This window comes from Thalassophryne amazonica, chromosome 5 (genome assembly GCF_902500255.1).
Source record: "Thalassophryne amazonica chromosome 5, fThaAma1.1, whole genome shotgun sequence".
In the NCBI taxonomy this organism is placed as follows: domain Eukaryota; kingdom Metazoa; phylum Chordata; class Actinopteri; order Batrachoidiformes; family Batrachoididae; genus Thalassophryne; species Thalassophryne amazonica.
Window position 1 is genome coordinate 46,270,409 of NC_047107.1, and position 19,949 is coordinate 46,290,357.

Below are 19,949 nucleotides of genomic sequence, written 5' to 3' on the forward strand. Positions count from 1 at the left end.
AAAACCGCTTTGATCGTCAGTAATGACCACATCTCTTCTCCTCTATTCAGATGTATTTGGGAGCCACTATGAAGTTTCAGACAGTGGAATCTTTTAGGCGTCTGTTAATCTGGATATCTATTTGGTTTCCAAACACCAGCTGCCCTTCAAGGCCGCTGGGATAAAATCCTCCCCCCGAAGAACACTCCTGATGCCTCGCTCCTTGTCGTACCCCGCCTCTCTTGTCTTTCTCTCCCAGTCCTGTGATGTTGACTGTGGGACCTTGGACTCTGGTGGACTGATACAGGACTGGGATCCCCCCCCCCCAAGGATGGACAGATAAGGCCTGTTGATGGCGCCAAGGGCGGCCTCCGGGCTGTCTATCTGAACACTGGACACATTCAAGTCTCGGCTGTCGTCTGTTGTCTGATTGTTTACTGTTTTTCTGTGACTGTTTTCTGTGCTTATGGGTTTTTTTTTTTTTTGCTTCAGTGGTGCTGTGTGTGTTCAACACAGCAGCAATGGAGGGTTTTTTTTCTTTCCCAATGCTTTTATGTGTGTTTATGTACCGGACTGGCTTATGTGTGTTGTTGATTGTTAAGTGTGTCATGAAGCCGGTCAAGGTTTGCTCAGCCCTGCTTGTGACTCAGGGCAGGGACATACATCTAGAGCTGGGTCCCTGGGCGCCGTAAAGGCGACCTCTGCTCCTAACTGGCAATTAGGATGGGTTAAATGCAGTAAACTCATTTCATTGTGCAGGGAACATGTTCCTGTGTGCATATGACAATAAAACTCCTTTGAATCCCTTTGAATTTGAATTTGAAAAACAAGCATAACTCAAAGTTCTTGTTCGACATGGTGGCAACACTTATTCATGGACAACCACCTGTAGCTCGCTCTCCTTTTACAGCACAGGATTTCCTAGATTACTTTGAGAAGAAAATAGATGACATTAGGTTGAACATATCCCAGCATGCCTTAACCCAGCCACTACACCCTGCTATTGAGGTGGGCGCCACTACTGAGGTATTACCTAGATTTACAGAATTTGATAGTATCTCTCTAGACATGCTGACGAAACTTGTAACGTCAACAAAAAGCACAACCTGTTTATTTGATCCTATACCAACAAAACTGTTTAAGGACCTGTGGCCCACTCTTGGGCTGATTGTGCTGGAAATTATTAATCTTTCTTTAACTTCTGGATCTGTTCCTAAACGTTTCAAATCTGCAGTGATTAAACCATTACTTAAGAAACCTAATCTTGACCCTAGTGTATTGAAAAACTATCAGCCGATATCAAATCTATCATTTTGCTCTAAAATTCTGGAAAAAGTGGTGTCACGGCAGCTCATAGACTATCTTACTGAGAATAATCTCTTTGAGCCACTGCAGTCTGCTTTTAGAAAATATCATTCCACAGAGACGGCTCTCACTAAAGTGGTGAATGATCTTCTGTTACAATGGATTTAGACATCACTACGGTTCTGCTGCTGTTAGATCTCAGTGCTGCATTTGATACAGTGGACCATCATATTCTACTTGATAGGCTGGAAAATCATTTTGGGATTACTGGGAGTGCCCTTGCATGGCTGACGTCATACTTGACCAGTCGTTCTCACTGTGTTTTGTACAGTAACACTACCTCTAACCTTAGTGACATGAAATTTGGGGTTCCGCAGGGGTCTGTCTTAGGCCCCCTGCTTTTCTCCCTTTATATAGCACTCCTTGGACACATATTGCGGCATTTTGGGATTACCTTTCACTGCTATGCAGATGATACTCAGTTATATATGCCGATAACTGCTGGTAATCTCGTTCACATAAAATCCTTAGAAGATTGCCTTGCAGCAGTGAGAAGTTGGATGTCTAGAAACTTCCTACTTTTAAACTCTGAAAAGACTGAAATGATGGTTCTTGGTCCAGTGAGACATCAGCATCAATTTGACCAGTTAACACTCAGCCTAGGCTCGTGTGTCATACATCACACTGACAAAGTGAGGAACCTTGGGGTAATTTTTGATCCTTCATTGTCCTTTGGCCTCCATATTAGAAATATTACTAGGACTGCTTTCTTCCACCTGCGAAATATAGCGAAGATTCGTCCCATCCTGTCTATGGCTGATGCTGAGACCCTGATCCATGCGTTCATCTCTTCTAGATTGGACTACTGCAATGTTCTATTTTCTGGTTTACCGCAGTCTAGCATTAGGGCTCTCAAATTGGTTCAGAATGCTGCAGCCAGACTTTTGTCACAAAGCAGAAAGTTTGACCACATTACACCTATTTTGGCATCTCTTCACTGGCTTCCTGTCCCAGTGAGGTCAGATTTTAAGGTTCTGATACTAACCTATAAAATTATTCATGGACTGGCACCTCCATACCTAGCTGACCTAATTAAACCTTACGTACCGGCCCGGGCTTTACGTTCTCAGGGTGCAGGACTACTTTGTGTCCCTAGGGTGAATAAGAAGTCTGTGGGTCACAGAGCTTTCTCTTATCATGCCCCTGTTCTGTGGAATGGTCTCCCTATGTCAATAAAACAATCAGATTCTGTGGAAATTTTCAAGTCCAGACTTAAGACGCACTTATTATCCCTTTCATATGGCTAGCATACTGGTACAGTTTTGTTTTATGCTTTTTACTCTATTAATTCATGTTATTAGTAATTGGAGCCGGCCGCGGCCTCAACTTCACCTAAATTCTGGGTGTTTTAGTGAAGCTTAGGGCTAGTGGCGATCAGCTTAGTATTTCTTCTGTTTTTTTTTGTTGTTGATTAATGCTAGCAAATTATACAGTATTTTTTGTCTTTCTGATGCCTGATTCTGTTTTTTCTCTGTTTAAGGTGCAGCTCCATCCAGAGATGGGAGTTGTGTTTGTGTTGGCGACCCTCCTGTCCTGTGCACCAACAGCAATTCTTGTATATTCGTCCGTGAATTGTTCTGTGAATTATTTCTGTAATTTATGTTTGTAGCATGCCCCAAGCAGAGGGTCACCCCTTTGAGTCTTGTCTGCTTGAGGTTTCTTCCTCAGAGGGAGGTTTTCCTTACCACTGTTGCTCTGGGGGTTGGTAAGGTTAGACCTTACCTGTGTGAAGCACCTTGAGGCAACTCTGTTCTGATTTGGTGCTATATATATATATATATATATAAAGGAAAATAAATTGAAAATTGAAGCATATGTTTACATTGTCAAAGCAAGTGTTACGTAGAGCAAAAAAACAAACAAAAACTAAGAATCTCTCTCTCTCTCTCTCTCTCTCTCTCTCTCTCTTGCTCTCTCTTTGCCACTTCAACAGACTCATTCAGAGCTCACCATCACTCTGTTCTGAAGTCAGATCGATTCACACTGCCACTAAAGATAAAGATCAACTTTATTTATGCAAAAGAAAATTATTGCTGAAATTATTAAATGCTGAAAAATGGTCATGTCATCTTGAAAACATGTTTTGCTTTGTATTTAATCCTACAGACAGTGCACACTGTCATCAAAAATCTTGCGGATGGGCTATTTTCTTTTTCCAGGATCTTCAGGCTCCCCTCCTCCAACATCTAAATGTTTGATCTCGAGGCATCAGACCGAATTGTAAAACTAATCCTTAAGAACATAGGATTATTTTCAGGAACATCTATTCTGCAAAGGTTTGCTGTAAGGACGATCAATGTCTAGTTTGTCTGGATTAACAACTTGTCAAAGTGGGGGTGTGGGTGGATTGTATGACTAAAGGAAGAACAGAAGCGTGGAGTTAGAGGAAAGCTTTTGCTTTAACAAGCTTATGTGGCTCAGTCCCTTCAGTTTGGGCCATCAAAGCGTTGAGAGCCTGCGTCGCTAGGGGCGGTTGTATTATTTGACCGCTACCTGTGACAGCAATTACACGTCCCCCATTCAAACACGCCTTTGTTTAGGAGGCAGGGTTGACTGCTTGGGTAGAATGAGAATACCCCAGTGTTCTGCACCTGGAGCATAATCAAAGCCTCACAATGCAAGGTGTCATGCCCCTCTGAATCAGCCAAACAGCCTCTGTCACCGTTTCTTTCGGGCTCCTTTATTCAAGGCGGTTGTTGTGACATTACTGTCATTATAAAAGAGCTGTTGTTTAAAGGTATTCATATACATCACAGTAACATATTCAACACTGCTGCACTCAGACACAGAAATATGCACTACTTTGCACAAAAAGAGATGCAGGTGCTGCTTCTGTTCAAAGGAAAAATGTCAGGAACAGGGCATTGAGGGAAAAAAATGAAGCTGCGTACTGTTTAGCATGTGCATAATTTCATACCTGACAGCAAAGCATCAAGAGCTAAATTATATCTGACACCACATTGCGCACATAATTCACTGCCTTTTGTCCTACTTTCATTAGCTCTATAGCTCACAAATTGGGACCTGGAGTGGAGCCACTCACATGCTTTTAAAGAAAGTCCAGAGACTGCTTTGTACTTCATAAATCTTCACTGCATGTGTCACAACGCTGGTACTTGTTCATATGCTACTGGACAGTCGAAGGACTGCCCTGGGTCCTGGATGGCACCCACCCAAGCAGATAACAGGCCCATTGGCACCTCACAAAATTAGCCATCTACCTGTCACAGACAACTCAAACATTAAGGACCACAGCAACTGGGTAATGTCCACAGAAATGCATCACATGGCCCTAATGTCATAGGCCTCCATAATGTAAGTCCTTAGTATAACAAAGTAGCAGTTTGTCTGACACATGACACAGTGTGTGTGTGTGTGTGTGTGTGTGTGTGTGTGTGTGTGTGTGTGTGTGTGTATATATATATATATATATATATATATATATATATATATATATATATATATATATATATATATACGAGGTCTGTCCATAAAGTATCGTACCTTTTTATTTTTTCAAAAACTATATGGATTTCATTCATATGTTTTTACATCAGACATGCTTGAACCCTCGTGCGCATGCGTGAGTTTTTCCACGCCTGTCGGTGACATCATTCGCCTGTGAGCACGCCTTGTGGAAGGAGTGGTCCCGCCCCCTCATCGGATTTTCATTGTCTGGAAATGGCGGAATGAAAAGGACTTTTTTTCCATCAGAATTTTTTCAGGAGCTGTTAGAGACTGGCACCTAGAAACCATTCGAAAAATTTATCTGGCTTTCAGTGAAAATTTTACGGGCTTCACAGAGAATAAGGACTTTAACTACAGCTTTAAGGACCCCTTTAAGCACGGTCGGTGCGCCGCGCTGCAAGCTGCGACGATGCGGCACAAACCACTGGATCATGTCTAAGCTGATGGCTCTGTGGATACGAGACCGTCGTGTGCTCTTTCTCTGGTTATCACAAGACCTGGACATCAGCCATTTTCCAGCAGATTTCACTTTTAACAAGAGATTTTGTCATGGAAAGCCGCGCGGAGGCTTCGCGCGTCACGACTGATTCGCTGATGAAGCGAGACAAAGGAACACCTCCGTTCCGGAGTGTTAGAGGACAAGTCGTTTTTTCTTTGCAAGGAAATGGCGGAACGACTGGAGCAGCGTGACGGCATCAAATTTTGCCAGAAACTGGGCGACAGCCAGGTGGAAACCATTCGGATTATTCAGACGGCTTTCGGTGACGATCCTATGGACATCACACAGATTAAGGAGCGGTACAACTGGTTTAAAGACGGCCGCACAACGGTGGAGAGCGCGCCACACTCCGGGCGGCCATCAACATGCTGAAATGACCAGATCATTTCCAAAGTGAACGCTGTGGTGATGCGGGACTGTTGTGTGATTATCCGAGAAATTGCGGAAGAGGTGGACATCAGCACTTTTTGGGCACATTCCACTGTGACAGAAGATTTTGCCATGAAAAGAGTGGCAGCGAAATTCATCGGCACGAAGCTGATGGCGCAGCAAAAGCGCCTTCATGTTGAAGCATCACAGGACATGCCCACCTCGTCCACAATTTCTCGGATAGTCACACGACTGAAAAGCCACCGGAAGCCATCTGAATCTTCTGAATGGTGAAAGAGCTGGGCATGTCACAACATGTCCTGTGAGGCTTCAACACGAAGGCGCTGTTGCTGCACCATCAGCTTCGTCGGATACTTTTACATCAGGTCGGATACTTTTCTAACAGACCTCGTGTATGTGTATATATATATATATATATATATATATATATATATATAAATAAATAAATAAATATATATATATATATATATATATATATATATATATATATATGTTGTTTTGTTTTTTTTTACTATGTTGTGCTGTATTTTATGTATATACAACAGCAAGTGACAATTTAAAAATGAAAGATTTATGCTTGTCTGTCGAAAGTCTAAGTAGGAACACCCTTTATGCCCAGGCAAAATCAGGTCTCTGAGCTTGTAGTTGTGCCTTACATTGCCACATTTGTTATACTATGGAACCAACTTGGGTCATGGATGTCAACCACACAGGCAGACAACAGGTCCATCCACACTTACAACACATTAAGAACCCCAGCACTTGGATCCTACTCAGAGAACCATGGCACATGGCCAAAATGTGATTGTTGACATTCTCTCACAATGCAGCACATGTAGTGGCTTACCCACCCACTGAGGGTGGGTAAGGTTGGACCTTTGCAAAGCACCTTGGGGTGACTTATGTTGTGATTTGGCACTTCTTTTGACACAACAAATTTCTAGCCATACCCAAAGATAGTACCAATAACATCCATTACTTGCCTTTATGTCAGTGGTTAAAATCCGGATCTCATAACCATGGACTGAGAGTGGAAGTATCAGAATCCTGAAAATTTGAACCTTCATTCTCCTGTAGAGATATTGGAAACATCATCCATGTTTATTCAGCAACATCAGGACTAGGGATGAGCAAGTACACCACTATCAATTATTTATTTATTTTTACTACTAAACATTCTTGGCATTTTTTTTCCCCACTCAGTTAAACAATGTTGATTAAGGTGTCTGTCTGTGTGTGTGTCTGTGTGCATGTGTGTGTGAGACTGAGTGAGAGGGAGAGAGAGAGGTTGTTCTAAGACTATTTTTTTAATGATCTGTGTAAACTTGGCGATTCATGCAAACATCCAGTGATGGTAAACAAGGAAATAATATGTCAGCCTTGTTCACTGTATTCTTCTCAAAAGCACCGCCTTCAGTACGAGCAAAGTTTTCCAACTGGCTTTATATCACCAGCCAAACTAAGAGCAAACAAACGGTTTAAAAAAACCCCCGACCGGAGTGGAGGCAGTGACTGACACAACACAAGCCATTTTCAGCTGTCTTGTCAAATGCACCACATACATTACGAAAGTTCACCAAGTAACTTTAAATACCATACAAATCAAAATAGAGGTGAACTGAAGAAAACCTATGGAGTACTGAGAGAGCAATGTGAGGCAGAATCAAGCCAAGCACAGAGAGAGCGATCCTGTCTGTGAGTGTGCCAGAGGCTGCAGAGACGTGTCTGTGTAGAGAGGGGTGGGTGCTGTGAGTGACTGGTCAGTCACAGAGCGTGAAGACAGTCAGTTAGCCAATCAGGATTTTCCTTCAGCATGAGCACAGATATTTATGATTTTTACTCATATCATGCTTGTGCTCATCAAAAATGCTTTATCCGTACCAGATACTCGTCTGAATGAGTATCCAGCTCAACCCTAATCAGGACTCCATAAGGTCTTGTCAGCTGCCTCATGTTTGTACCTGGGTGCCTCTATGCAGTGAGCGACCACTCAGTGCTGTACCAGTTGACACTCTCCAGAGATAAGACCCTTGGTGCTTTCTGGTACTTTCTTCTTATCTAAGGATGAGGAACCAAAAGGCTTTCCCCATATCCTTCACAGTCCTTGCCACCCTCTGATGGAAAGCAGCAGCAGAGTCACTCTCACAGAGTGTGGAAGTCAAAGAAGCTTTGGCAATGTTCATCTTTTGAAGTCTTTTACAGTGGTTGAAATGCCGTCATCACAATCAGCAGAATTTAAATTATCTGCATGTTTTAGTACCACCTGCAGCCCAAATGCAGATTCACCACAACTACACTATTACTTTTACAGGCAGTTTTCTTCAGACAGGTCAGGACATGGATAAATGGACATTTCCAAGTCAATGGAGATGTCTCCGTGGTATAACTCACAAACTCGTAGCTTAAAGCAGATAACCCGTAAGTTGGCGAGGAAATGGCCTCTCACTAATTTAGAAGATCTTCACTTAGCCTGGAAAAAGAGTCTGTTGCTCTATAAAAAAGCCCTCCGTAAAGCTAGGACATCTTTCTACTCATCACTAATTGAAGAAAATAAGAACAACCCCAGGTTTCTTTTCAGCACTGTAGCCAGGCTGACAAAGAGTCAGAGCTCTATTGAGCTGAGTATTCCATTAACTTTAACTAGTAATGACTTCATGACTTTCTTTGCTAACAAAATTTTAACTATTAGAGAAAAAATTACTCATAACCATCCCAAAGACGTATCGTTACCTTTGGCTGCTTTCAGTGATGCCGGTATTTGGTTAGACTCTTTCTCTCCGATTGTTCTGTCTGAGATATCTTCATTAGTTACTTCATCCAAACCATCAACATGTTTATTAGACCCCATTCCTACCAGGCTGCTCAAGGAAGCCCTACCATTATTTAATGCTTCAATCTTAAATATGATCAATCTATCTTTGTTAGTTGGCTATGTACCACAGGCTTTTAAGGTGGCAGTAATTAAACCATTACTTAAAAAGCCATCACTTGACCCAGCTATCTTAGCTAATTATAGGCCAATCTCCAACCTTCCTTTTCTCTCAAAAATTCTTGAAAGGGTAGTTGTAAAACAGCTAACTGATCATCTGCAGAGGAATGGTCTATTTGAAGAGTTTCAGTCAGGTTTTAGAATTCATCATAGTACAGAAACAGCATTAGTGAAGGTTACAAATGATCTTCTTATGGCCTCGGACAGTGGACTCATCTCTGTGCTTGTTCTGTTAGACCTCAGTGCTGCTTTTGATACTGTGACCATAAAATTTATTACAGAGATTATAGCATGCCATAGGTATTAAAGGCACTGCGCTGCGGTGGTTTGAATCATATTTGTCTAATAGATTACAATTTGTTCATGTAAATGGGGAATCTTCTTCACAGACTAAAGTTAATTATGGAGTTCCACAAGGTTCTGTGCTAGGACCAATTTTATTCACTTTATACATGCTTCCCTTAGGCAGTATTATTAGATGGTATTGCTTAAATTTTCATTGTTACGCAGATGATACCCAGCTTTATCTATCCATGAAGCCAGAGGACACACACCAATTAGCTAAACTGCAGGATTGTCTTACAGACATAAAGACATGGATGACCTCTAATTTCCTGCTTTTAAACTCAGGTAAAACTGAAGTTATTGTACTTGGCCCCACAAATCTTAGAAACATGGTGTCTAACCAGATCCTTACTCTGGATGGCATTACCCTGACCTCTAGTAATACTGTGAGAAATCTTGGAGTCATTTTTGATCAGGATATGTCATTCAAAGCGCATATTAAACAAATATGTAGGACTGCTTTTTTGCATTTACGCAATATCTCTAAAATCAGAAAGGTCTTGTCTCAGAGTGATGCTGAAAAACTAATTCATGCATTTATTTCCTCTAGGCTGGACTATTGTAATTCATTATTATCAGGTTGTCCTAAAAGTTCCCTAAAAAGCCTTCAGTTAATTCAAAATGCTGCAGCTAGAGTACTGACGGGGACTAGAAGGAGAGAGCATATCTCACCCATATTGGCCTCTCTTCATTGGCTTCCTGTTAATTCTAGAATAGAATTTAAATTCTTCTTCTTACTTATAAGGTTTTGAATAATCAGGTCCCATCTTATCTTAGGGACCTCGTAGTACCATATCACCCCAATAGAGCGCTTCGCTCTCAGACTGCAGGCTTACTTGTAGTTCCTAGGGTTTGTAAGAGTAGAATGGGAGGCAGAGCCTTCAGCTTTCAGGCTCCTCTCCTGTGGAACCAGCTCCCAATCCAGATCAGGGAGACAGACACCCTCTCTACTTTTAAGATTAGGCTTAAAACTTTCCTTTTTGCTAAAGCTTATAGTTAGGGCTGGATCAGGTGACCCTGAACCATCCCTTAGTTATGCTGCTATAGATGTAGACTGCCTGGGGGTTCCCATGATGCACTGTTTCTTTCTCTTTTTGCTCTGTATGCACCACTCTGCATTTAATCATTAGTGATCGATCTCTGCTCCCCTCCACAGCATGTCTTTTTCCTGGTTCTCTCCCTCAGCCCCAACCAGTCCCAGCAGAAGACTGCCCCTCCCTGAGCCTGGTTCTGCTGGAGGTTTCTTCCTGTTAAAAGGGAGTTTTTCCTTCCCACTGTAGCCAAGTGCTTGCTCACAGGGGGTCGTTTTGTCCATTGGGGTTTTACATAATTATTGTATGGCCTTGCCTTACAATATAAAGCACCTTGGGGCAACTGTTTGTTGTGATTTGGCACTATATAAAAAAATTGATTGATTGATTGATGTCTTGGTCTTCACTTATATAAAGTGTAAAGAAATAGAAACCATATGCAATTGTACAATAAATCTCTCTGGAGGAGGCAGTTATAAAAAAAACTGAGTGACCATTCAAGAATGGAAAGGAGCGGTGGAAGCCACTAACACAACTCTGAATCAGTTAAGTGCTTTTGAGGCTGTGATGGGATAAACTGTGAAAATTGCAACTTTTGTCTGTTGCACCACCAGTGGTAGTCTTATGGTTAAATCGCAAAGATACAGATTTTCATACAAAGCCTGAGTTTACCATGTGACTTCTGGCAAACTGTAGCTGAAATGTCATGTCTCCTTCAGCAAATTCTTCCATGTATCACACCACCATGAAGCTGTATAACAGGTTTTGCAACAGACAAATGCTGCAATTTTGAATTAAAATTAAGAGTATACATTACAGTTAGTGCTATGTGACTAAAAAGATTAATCCAGGTTTTGAGTATATTTCTTATTGTTACATGGGAAACAAGGTACCAGTAGATTCAGTAGATTCTCACAAATCCAACAAGACCAAGTATTCATGATATGCACACTCTTAAGGCTATGAAATTGGGCTATTAGTAAAAAAAGTAGAAAAGGGGGTGTTCACAATAATAGTAGCATCTGCTTTTGACGCTACAAACTGAAAGCTATTATGTTCAAACTGCTTTTTTAGCAATCCTGTGAATCACTAAACTAGTATTTAGTTGTATAACCACAGTTTTTCATGATTTCTTCACATCTGCGAGGCATTAATTTTATTGGTTTGGAACCAAGATTTTGCTCATTTACTAGTGTGCTTGGGGTCATTGTCTTGTTGAAACACCCATTTCAAGGGCATGTCCTCTTCAGCATAAGGCAACATGACCTCTTCAAGTATTTTGACATATCCAAACTGATCCATGATACCTGGTATGCCATATATAGGCCCAACACCATAGTAGGAGAAACATGCCCATATCATGATACTTGCACCACCATGCTTCACTGTCTTCACTGTGAACTGTGGCTTGAATTCAGAGTTTGGGGGGTGTCTCACAAACTGTCTGCGGCCCTTGGACCCAGAAAAAACAATTTTACTCTCATAGCCTTAAGAGTGTGCATATCATGAATGCTTGGTCTTGTTGGATTTGTGAGAATCTACTGAATCTACTGATACCTTGTTTCCCATGTAACAATAAGAAATGTACTCAAAACCTGGATTAATCTTTTTAGTCACATAGCACTACTATTATTCTGAACACTACTGTATGTCATGACTTCAACTTCGCTGGGGTGAAGTTGAATTTTTTTCATGTATTTTAGGACCTTATTTTAATGTCACCATGACTGAACCAAATGGGTTGTATACAGTTCTAAATAATGAAGCATAATTGAACCCTAAAATGTCATTAAACTTAACAGTTTGTGTCTTTACTGCCTGGAAACCTTGTGCTATAAATTATTTCCAACAAATGCAAAGTCATTAAAAATTAACCTAAATGGAGCAGTGTGGGTCTCACAAGCTGCAGAAGCAGCATGCAATTTCTGTTTTGCTGAGGCCAGATTGTGGACTTAGCCTTGTTGTGCAATATTCTGTGAATAATTGAAACTGACTTCTTGCACCCAGTGTCAAATCCTCTGATGACATTAGAAGGAAAAAACAAGATGCTGACTAGATGGCGAAAAACTGAGTATCTGCTTCTTTCTCATAAGTTGGAATGAGAATACTAAAATGTGTTTCTTTTGTGGCACAATTTTCCAGGTGGACTTACTTGTCCCGACGAAGATCACAGGCATCATTACTCAAGGAGCTAAAGACTTTGGCCATGTTCAGTTTGTTGGCTCATATAAGTTGGCTTACAGTAATGATGGAGAGCGGTGGAACACGTATCAAGATCAGAAGCAGGGGAAAGACAAGGTATGACACACTCACTTATAATGAATGCAATAAAAAGTAATGCAATGCTAAAATGCCCTCAGCCATATGAACATTTTGTTCATTATAATTTGCTGTTGTTTAATTAATGCTGCATTTACACATAGGCAGGATGCATTACGAATGTCATATTTGCGTCATTCTTGGCACAATCCTGTCATTCTTAACGTGACTTAATGCATCTGAATAGGTTTCTTAATAGTGTGTGTTATGGAGCATGTCATGGAGCATGTTTTTGGCTGTCAAAAAATCTTCCTCATTTCACCTCATGTCGTGGAGGTCGCAACTGAGTGTGTTGATCCATCTTGATTAGTGATGATCCTTAATAGAGCGTGACAGCGTTCTTCTCTGACGTGCGCACAATTAAACCCTGCTGCACCGCATTCAGTTTCATTGCTGCAGTATGTTGAAGGACAGTGATGCCAAGTCGGCTAAAAGTTTTGTTTCAATGCTCCTCAGCGCGCTCCTGCAGGTGTTCCACCTGCTGCATGTGCCTGACGTTTGGGAAAATGCGAGAAATGAAAGCCGTGTGAAGCCACAAATCTGGCTCTCTCCATCTCTTCCTCCTCCATGGCACAGAGCCCAATGAAGCATGCAATCACAAAGTTCTTCTGCTGTGGAGCAAACTGGAGCGATCTGAATTATTCAGCAGCTGATGGATGAATATGTGTGTGTGTGTGTGTGTGTGTGTGTGTGGAGACAATTCGCCTCATTCACAACGTGATAGATGTTAGCACTTGCTAACATCCGCTAAATGTTTTATAAATCAGTGCAGAGGTGGTATTGGGTTCCAAAAACAGAGTTTTCAGTTTTAGAAGTGTTTATGTCTTGCTAGCTTTTACATAATACATGACAAAGATGATATATTTACCAACAAATGAAATGGAGTTTCCACCTAGCTAACAACCTGTGATGCAGTGGTGGGAACAGTTAAATGGTAAATGGACTGCATTTATATAGCGCTTTCCCATCTGCATCAGACGCTCAAAGCACTTTACAATAATGCCTCACATTCACCCCGATGTCAGGGTGCTGCCATACAAGACGCTCTACACACCGGGACCAACACCGGGATTAAGAACCTTGACCAAGGGCCCTTAGTGATTTTCCGATCAGGCTAGGATGTGAACTGAGGATCCTCTGGTCTCAAGCCCAACGCTTAACCACTAGACCATCACCTCCCCCAGTTCTGCTAACTGCTAATTAGCAAAGCTAGCTTTTTTTTTTAGCAGATTAGCTTTTCAGCTAACTTCAAAAACCATCAGCTGACCAATTACCTTCTGCTACATTTATGGATGGCAGTGTGAATAATGCCCACCGAAATATCACATGGCTGTTGAGCTGAATCACACTGACAAACAGAATTTTCAGTTTTGCAAATGCCTTTTTTTTTTACAAATGAAAAAATGACATATTTTACATATAATAAATCAACCAATTAGTGATGAGCGGAGGCTCATTTTTCTCATAATGCCTTTTGGCATCTGTGTGTGTTAATGCTCAAACCTTCAGAATGAGTGCATTTTTTTAAATTAAAAGATATGTGTTATATTTTCACTTTGTAAAAATGACAGAGTTTGACATTAATCTTGATAAACTATCTGGATAAATTTGGTTATAAATCAAAACTATAAGTCAAACTTGCTTTGCTTCTCATGACTTCTGCCTCACGTCTGGACCATTGTTTGTTGAATGTAAATGACTCTTCTTCACAGCAGTGAGTAGAGCACACAAAGACAGAAGCGCTGACTCATTGGTTGTGTTGGGTTTGTGATCATCTTTGATTGTAATCCAAAGCGTTGGCAGTGCTTAAACTCAAAACTGCCTTTTTGCTACCTAAGAGTGTACTGGAGACAATACTGAAAGTTAGCGGTTGGCTGTAGCTTCTGCTAAATATTTTAGTGGTTTATAGGTTTAGCGTTATAAAAGTTAACTTTTCAGTTAGCGGATCCGTGGTTATCGAAGCTAACTTTTTGTTGGCTGTGCCCACCACTGCTGTGATGTCACTGTTATGTTTCGGACGTGGTCGGAGCACCGACCCAGCGTTTGAAAGGACCCAGCATAAAATAAGCAGAGCACGGTTCAAAGGATAACAGAATTTAATAAACATAACAGTGTAGTGATAAACAACCAAAAATGTCCGCGGTCTGGTGAGGTGAAAACACGGCGTGCTCTCAACAGCGCAAACGGTCCGGAGCCACAGCAGTTCGGACCCAGGGACCCTGCCGACACCCCCCAGGTGGCCGTGACAAACCGAGTCTGTGAAGAAAGAAAACATGAGGTGAGTCCAACTCCACACAGAGAGACACAACACAAAGGTGCACGCAATCAGCAAACACTTCCTGGCTTAAATCTATACATCAGCTTCTTACCCTGCAGGCACGGAACAACTCAGTTCAAATCTCCACTGCAGCAGAAGCTGATTAGACAATTAGCATAACATGACAGCTCACTAACACAAGGTGTGAGGGACACCAAATCCACTGTCATTACTTCATAAAAGTCACCAAAAACCAAATTACCTCAGGAAGTGTGCTGAAGAGCGTGAGACCTCACCCAATCCTCCTTCACAGACTGTGGCGTCAAACCTGGAGCGGTCTCTGCGTCCGTGATGGTGAGATTGTTCTCCTGACGTCGATCTCACACGTCTGCTCACAAGGTCGAGTCTCTGGCAATCACACACTGTGCATTCAAGGTTTAAATGCAGCAATCTCTGATCAAGACAAAATACACCACAGCTGTGAGTCCTGATGACCTGCATGTGAAAACAAGCCTCAGGTGTTCAGGGTGAGGTCCTAATGCTCAGCCACTCAGTCCTGAATGCATACCACCTGGTGGGAGAAACAGAAAACAAAAACCAAGCCAGCCAACACCCCAGCCCACAACAGTCACCACCCTAACGTCCGCTGGTTTGTAAATCCTTCCAGAGGTATTATCAGGTTACAAAAACAGCGTTTCAGTTTTAGAAATGTTTATTTCTCACTAACTTTTACATAATATATGAGAAACATGTATATAAACACACAAAATGACGCGGTTTTGAAGAGACCAACGGCTGATGTCACGGTGTAGCTCTACTCTGATTGGCTGTCACCTGCATCACTCTAACACCAAACAGATCAGCTTGAAACAGAATGTGATTTTTTTTTTAACCTCTTAAAATACATCAAGGTTAACCATCTTTGAACTTGTTCAAGGTCTATGTCCCAATTTTTTTTTCCTGTGAATTTCAAGAGTCTGGCAGTAATAGGACTGGACTTATGCTGATCACAGACAGACGGATGGATGGACGGATGGACAAAAAGCCTTCGCAATACCCGATGGCCATATTTGATGGCCTTGGGTAAAAATTATACTTTTATAACACAAGCTACACCACCCATGCTACATCTGAGAGTCGGGTCACACTAGCAACTGGAACAGCATTCTACGGACGTGGTGCTTAGGGCTTGTTCTTGTGCTGCCGTGATCAGAACCTCTGTGCTGTCCTTTAGTCTGGAAAATTTGTTTTTCAGATTGCTAAAATGATAGCCACTGACATTTTAGATGCTGCTTATTTCAGTTTCCTCCTATGCCAACAGTACTTGTTACTACTAGTATTTGCTTGTGTCACATTACGAATGCAGAGAAATTTCTAAGTAGACTGAGCTTACACACAAAATGACATTTAGAACTGTGAAAAGTGTCCATTGTTTCTGGGGGTAAAAATATTCTTCTTTCCTTATCTCTTCTTCAAGCAGAACCAGTTTGCTTTCGCCTCTCTGAATTGAGATCAGATAAAACTGGGCTGTCAACTCGCTGCTATTTTGAAAATCATGTTTGCAGCATTTCTATAGTTCTACCCTTATTCCATTCACCCACAACAACACAGACAGTGCAGTATCTCTGCTGATACTAAGACAGCCGCATGTACTGTGCTGCAGCCAACACTGGAACCTCTTGATTTGTTTTGTTTTTTACAAATTTGTGTATTTGCAGTTTTGAAAGGTGAGCACTACTTACTTTGTGCAGTAATAATACTGATTAATGTTCTAGGACATCACTTTCACTTGGGGATGTAAACAAACCCACATGTTGAAGGAGAGGCATTATATGCTGTTTGCAGTGATTTTGTCAACATTAACCTATAAAAAGGATTTTGTAACAGAGAAAGTGTTGGAGGAGGAACGGTGAAAATAATATTTTGTACAACACTCCACTTTTGAAATATATAAATCACACATTTTTGAGGAAGTACAGTATGTGTGTGTTGTATTATGTATTATGGAACCTCTCCTTCATGTCAAGGTTAGTATTATGGCAAAGAAAAGGAAAAGAACTCTGAGATGTTCGCAGTTAACATAGTGAAAGGAGAAAAAAGGGGACTTGAGAAGAGGAAATCAAAGGAATACAATACAATATAATTTCCAAAGGGTAATACCACAAGTAGAAGGGGTAATTTATCCTAAAGTATTTCACCTTAAACTATGATCCTAATTTTGAAGATGAAACATTTGACCAAAACATGGAGAATAAAGGTGTCTATATATATATAATACGAGGTCTGTTAGAAAGTATCCGACCTTTTTATTTTTTTCAAAAACCTGGTGGATTTGAATCACGTGTGCTTGCATGAGCCAACCTTGAACCTTCGTGCGCATGCGTGATTTTTTTCACGCCTGTCGGTTGCGTCATTTGCTTGTAAGCAGCCTTTGTTGAGGATGGGTGTAGTCTCTCGTTGTTTTTTCTTTGCAAGGAAATGGCGGAACGACTGGAGCAGCGCGACTGCATCAAATTTTGCCACAAACTGGGCGACAGCCAGGTGGAAACCATTCGGATGATTCAGACGGCTTTCGGTGACGATCCTCTGGGCATCACACAGATTAAGGAGCGGTACAACCGGTTTAAAGATGTCCGCACAACGGTGGAGAGCGCGCCGCGCTCCGATCGACATCAACACGCTGAAACGACCAGATCATTTCCAAAATGAATGCTGTGGTGATGTGGGACCGTCGTGTGATTATCCGAGAAACTGCGGAAGAGGTGGACATCAGCACTTTTTCGGCACATTCCACTGTGAAAGAAGACTTTTCCATGAAAAGAGTGGCGGTGAAATTCATCGGCACGAAGGTGATGGCGCAGCAACAGCGCCTCCGTGATGAAGCCTCACAGGACATGTTGTAAACATGCCCTGATATGTCCAGCTTGTCCACAATTTCTCGAATAGTCACATGACTGAAAAGCCACCGAAAGCCGTCTGAATCTTCCGAATGGTTGACGAGCTGGGCATGCTACAACATGTCCTGTGAGACTTCAACACGGAGGCGCTGTTGCTGCGCCATCAGCTTCGTGCCGATGAATTTCGCCGCCACTCTTTTCATGGCAAAATCTTCTTTCACAGTGGAATGTGCCGAAAAAGTTCTGATGTCCACCACTTCCGCAATTTCTCGGATAATCACACGATGATCCCACATCACCACAGCGTTCACTTTGGAAATGATCCAGTCGTTTCAGCGTGTTGATGCCGATCGGAGCGCGGCACGCCCTCCACCATTGTGTGGACGTCTTTAAACCAGTTGTACCGCTCCTTAATCTGTGTGATGCCCAGAGGATCGTCACCGAAAGCCCATCTGAATAATCCGAATGGTTTTCACCTGGCTATTTGCCCAGTTTGTCGCAAAATTTGATGCAGTCGTGCTGCTCCAGTCGTTCCGCCATTTCCTTGAAATGAAAATCCGCCGAGCGCACTGCACATGTCCTCACACAAAGGCTGCTTACAAGCAAATGACACAACCGACAGGCGTGAAAAAAATCACGCATGTGCATGAAGGTTCAAGGTTGGCTCATGCAAGCACACGTGATTCAAATCCATCAGGTTTTTGAAAAAAATAAAAGGTCGGATACTTTCTAACAGACCTCGTGTGTATTTGCCCGTCGTACAGCTTAGGGTGCAAAATTGAGCCCGGAGAGGAGGTGGGTTAATGCACAACCAATGTTAAGTTGTCAGCGCACCTGTTTCAGTAAAACGTCTGATTCATCACAAATAAAAAATAAATCACAAATAACCCACCTATCTGTGTCCATTTTTAGTCTTTTCTCATTCTTTAAATATGTTCCTTCTCAGCTAATGTCAACTGACGTTTGTTGAGTCCATCTGAAAGTTGTGTACAGGTACATCTTCAAAACTTTGAGCAGACATCAGACAGAGAACTTCCCAGATGGTTGTTTTGTCCTGTACTGTTCATAGCTTGCCAGTGGACATCCACTCGGCGTTCACCTGCTTTCTCACAATTGGCACTATATAACACTCACTGCAGAATTCCATCTTAACTGTCTCAAAGCTAGCCATTGTCCCAGAACACTTCTTGTTTTCTTGCACAGGAGTCTTTCAAAATAAGAGCACATTTCAACATAAACTTCCATTCCACTCCCAGTGCACACCTTTGTCACAGGTAAGATGCAGAAGAGATGAGAAAAACATTGTGAAAACTTGTTATTTTTTTGTATTTTACAATGTGTTGGGGGTCACAAAATTAGTTTATTTGAGGGTGGGCATTTAATAAACTTAAGGAAAAATACCTTAATTTGGGTGGGCATTTAACAAACTTTCTCCACAAACGGGGGTGGGCTGATGCTCAACCCTGGTCTGTCTGATGGGCGACTACAGTGTATATTCAGTTGAATGGGAAAGTGTGTCCCAACATTGGACTGGTAATGTCTTGCTTGAGTTTATCATTTGTATATCCACTGTACCGCATGCTAAGCGTGATTTTCAGTCATGTAATCCATGTGCTGAGTGCCAGATGACCTCCACAAGATTAGCAAACATCATGGCACAATGAAGTGAGGAAGAAGAAGGACTGAATACCCACTGGTGACACCTGAGGAGCCAAACATATGTATTTTGTTCTATTTGTAAATCAGATTTTCAGAAATAGCTCAGTGAACTGCAGCACTTCCATCCAGCTACTTTCATCTCTGTTTCATAGGACACCGGCAATTTGTACACCTGTCCAATGTTGGCCCTGTCTTGTTATTGCAGCATATTTCAGAGCAGACCCAAGGACAGGCACGCAGTGCGAGTGTCTCTGTTCTGTATTAGAGGACAGACATGTTTAGCAAGGCTTCAGCGAATGTCAATCAGTCCATCCCTAGATGGAGCTAAGGGACTGCTCTGATGTATGATTCTTCAAGGTGTTTTCCCCCTTCAGAACTCGAGGACACATTTGGTTGTTGGACTCCTGAGGATTCTGCGTCCACACCACAGTGCTCGACTTGGCAGGGATGTATATATATGAACACGTCTTTGTGTGTCTAACTTGGGCACAGTGGTTGAAGCTTGTAAGTATTCCTCTCAGCTACCCCCCCACCCCCAGCTCCTGTATGGCAGAGGCTGCAAGCAGTTACATCTAGATTGAGAAAGGAGGCTCAGCTTGAATACAGATGGTGTCAAAGCAGGATGTACTGCATTGCACACAGCAGTATATCACACACTATAGAGTTGTTCACTTTCTTGTTACACGCCAACTCTGAGTGTGCGCACACAGCATGCATGTAACAGACACAAAATACTGCCAAGGTTAATTGC

At 42.0% G+C, this 19,949-nt stretch overlaps 1 protein-coding gene across 1 annotated transcript in view; it reads left to right on the plus strand.

Moving 5' to 3' along the window:
- LOC117510400 (EGF-like repeat and discoidin I-like domain-containing protein 3) overlaps positions 1-19,949 on the plus strand; it is a 581,009-nt gene that overhangs the window by 539,905 nt on the left and 21,155 nt on the right. The window contains 1 exon segment of the mRNA XM_034170099.1: positions 12,209-12,364. Coding sequence (XP_034025990.1) covers positions 12,209-12,364 — 156 coding nt within the window.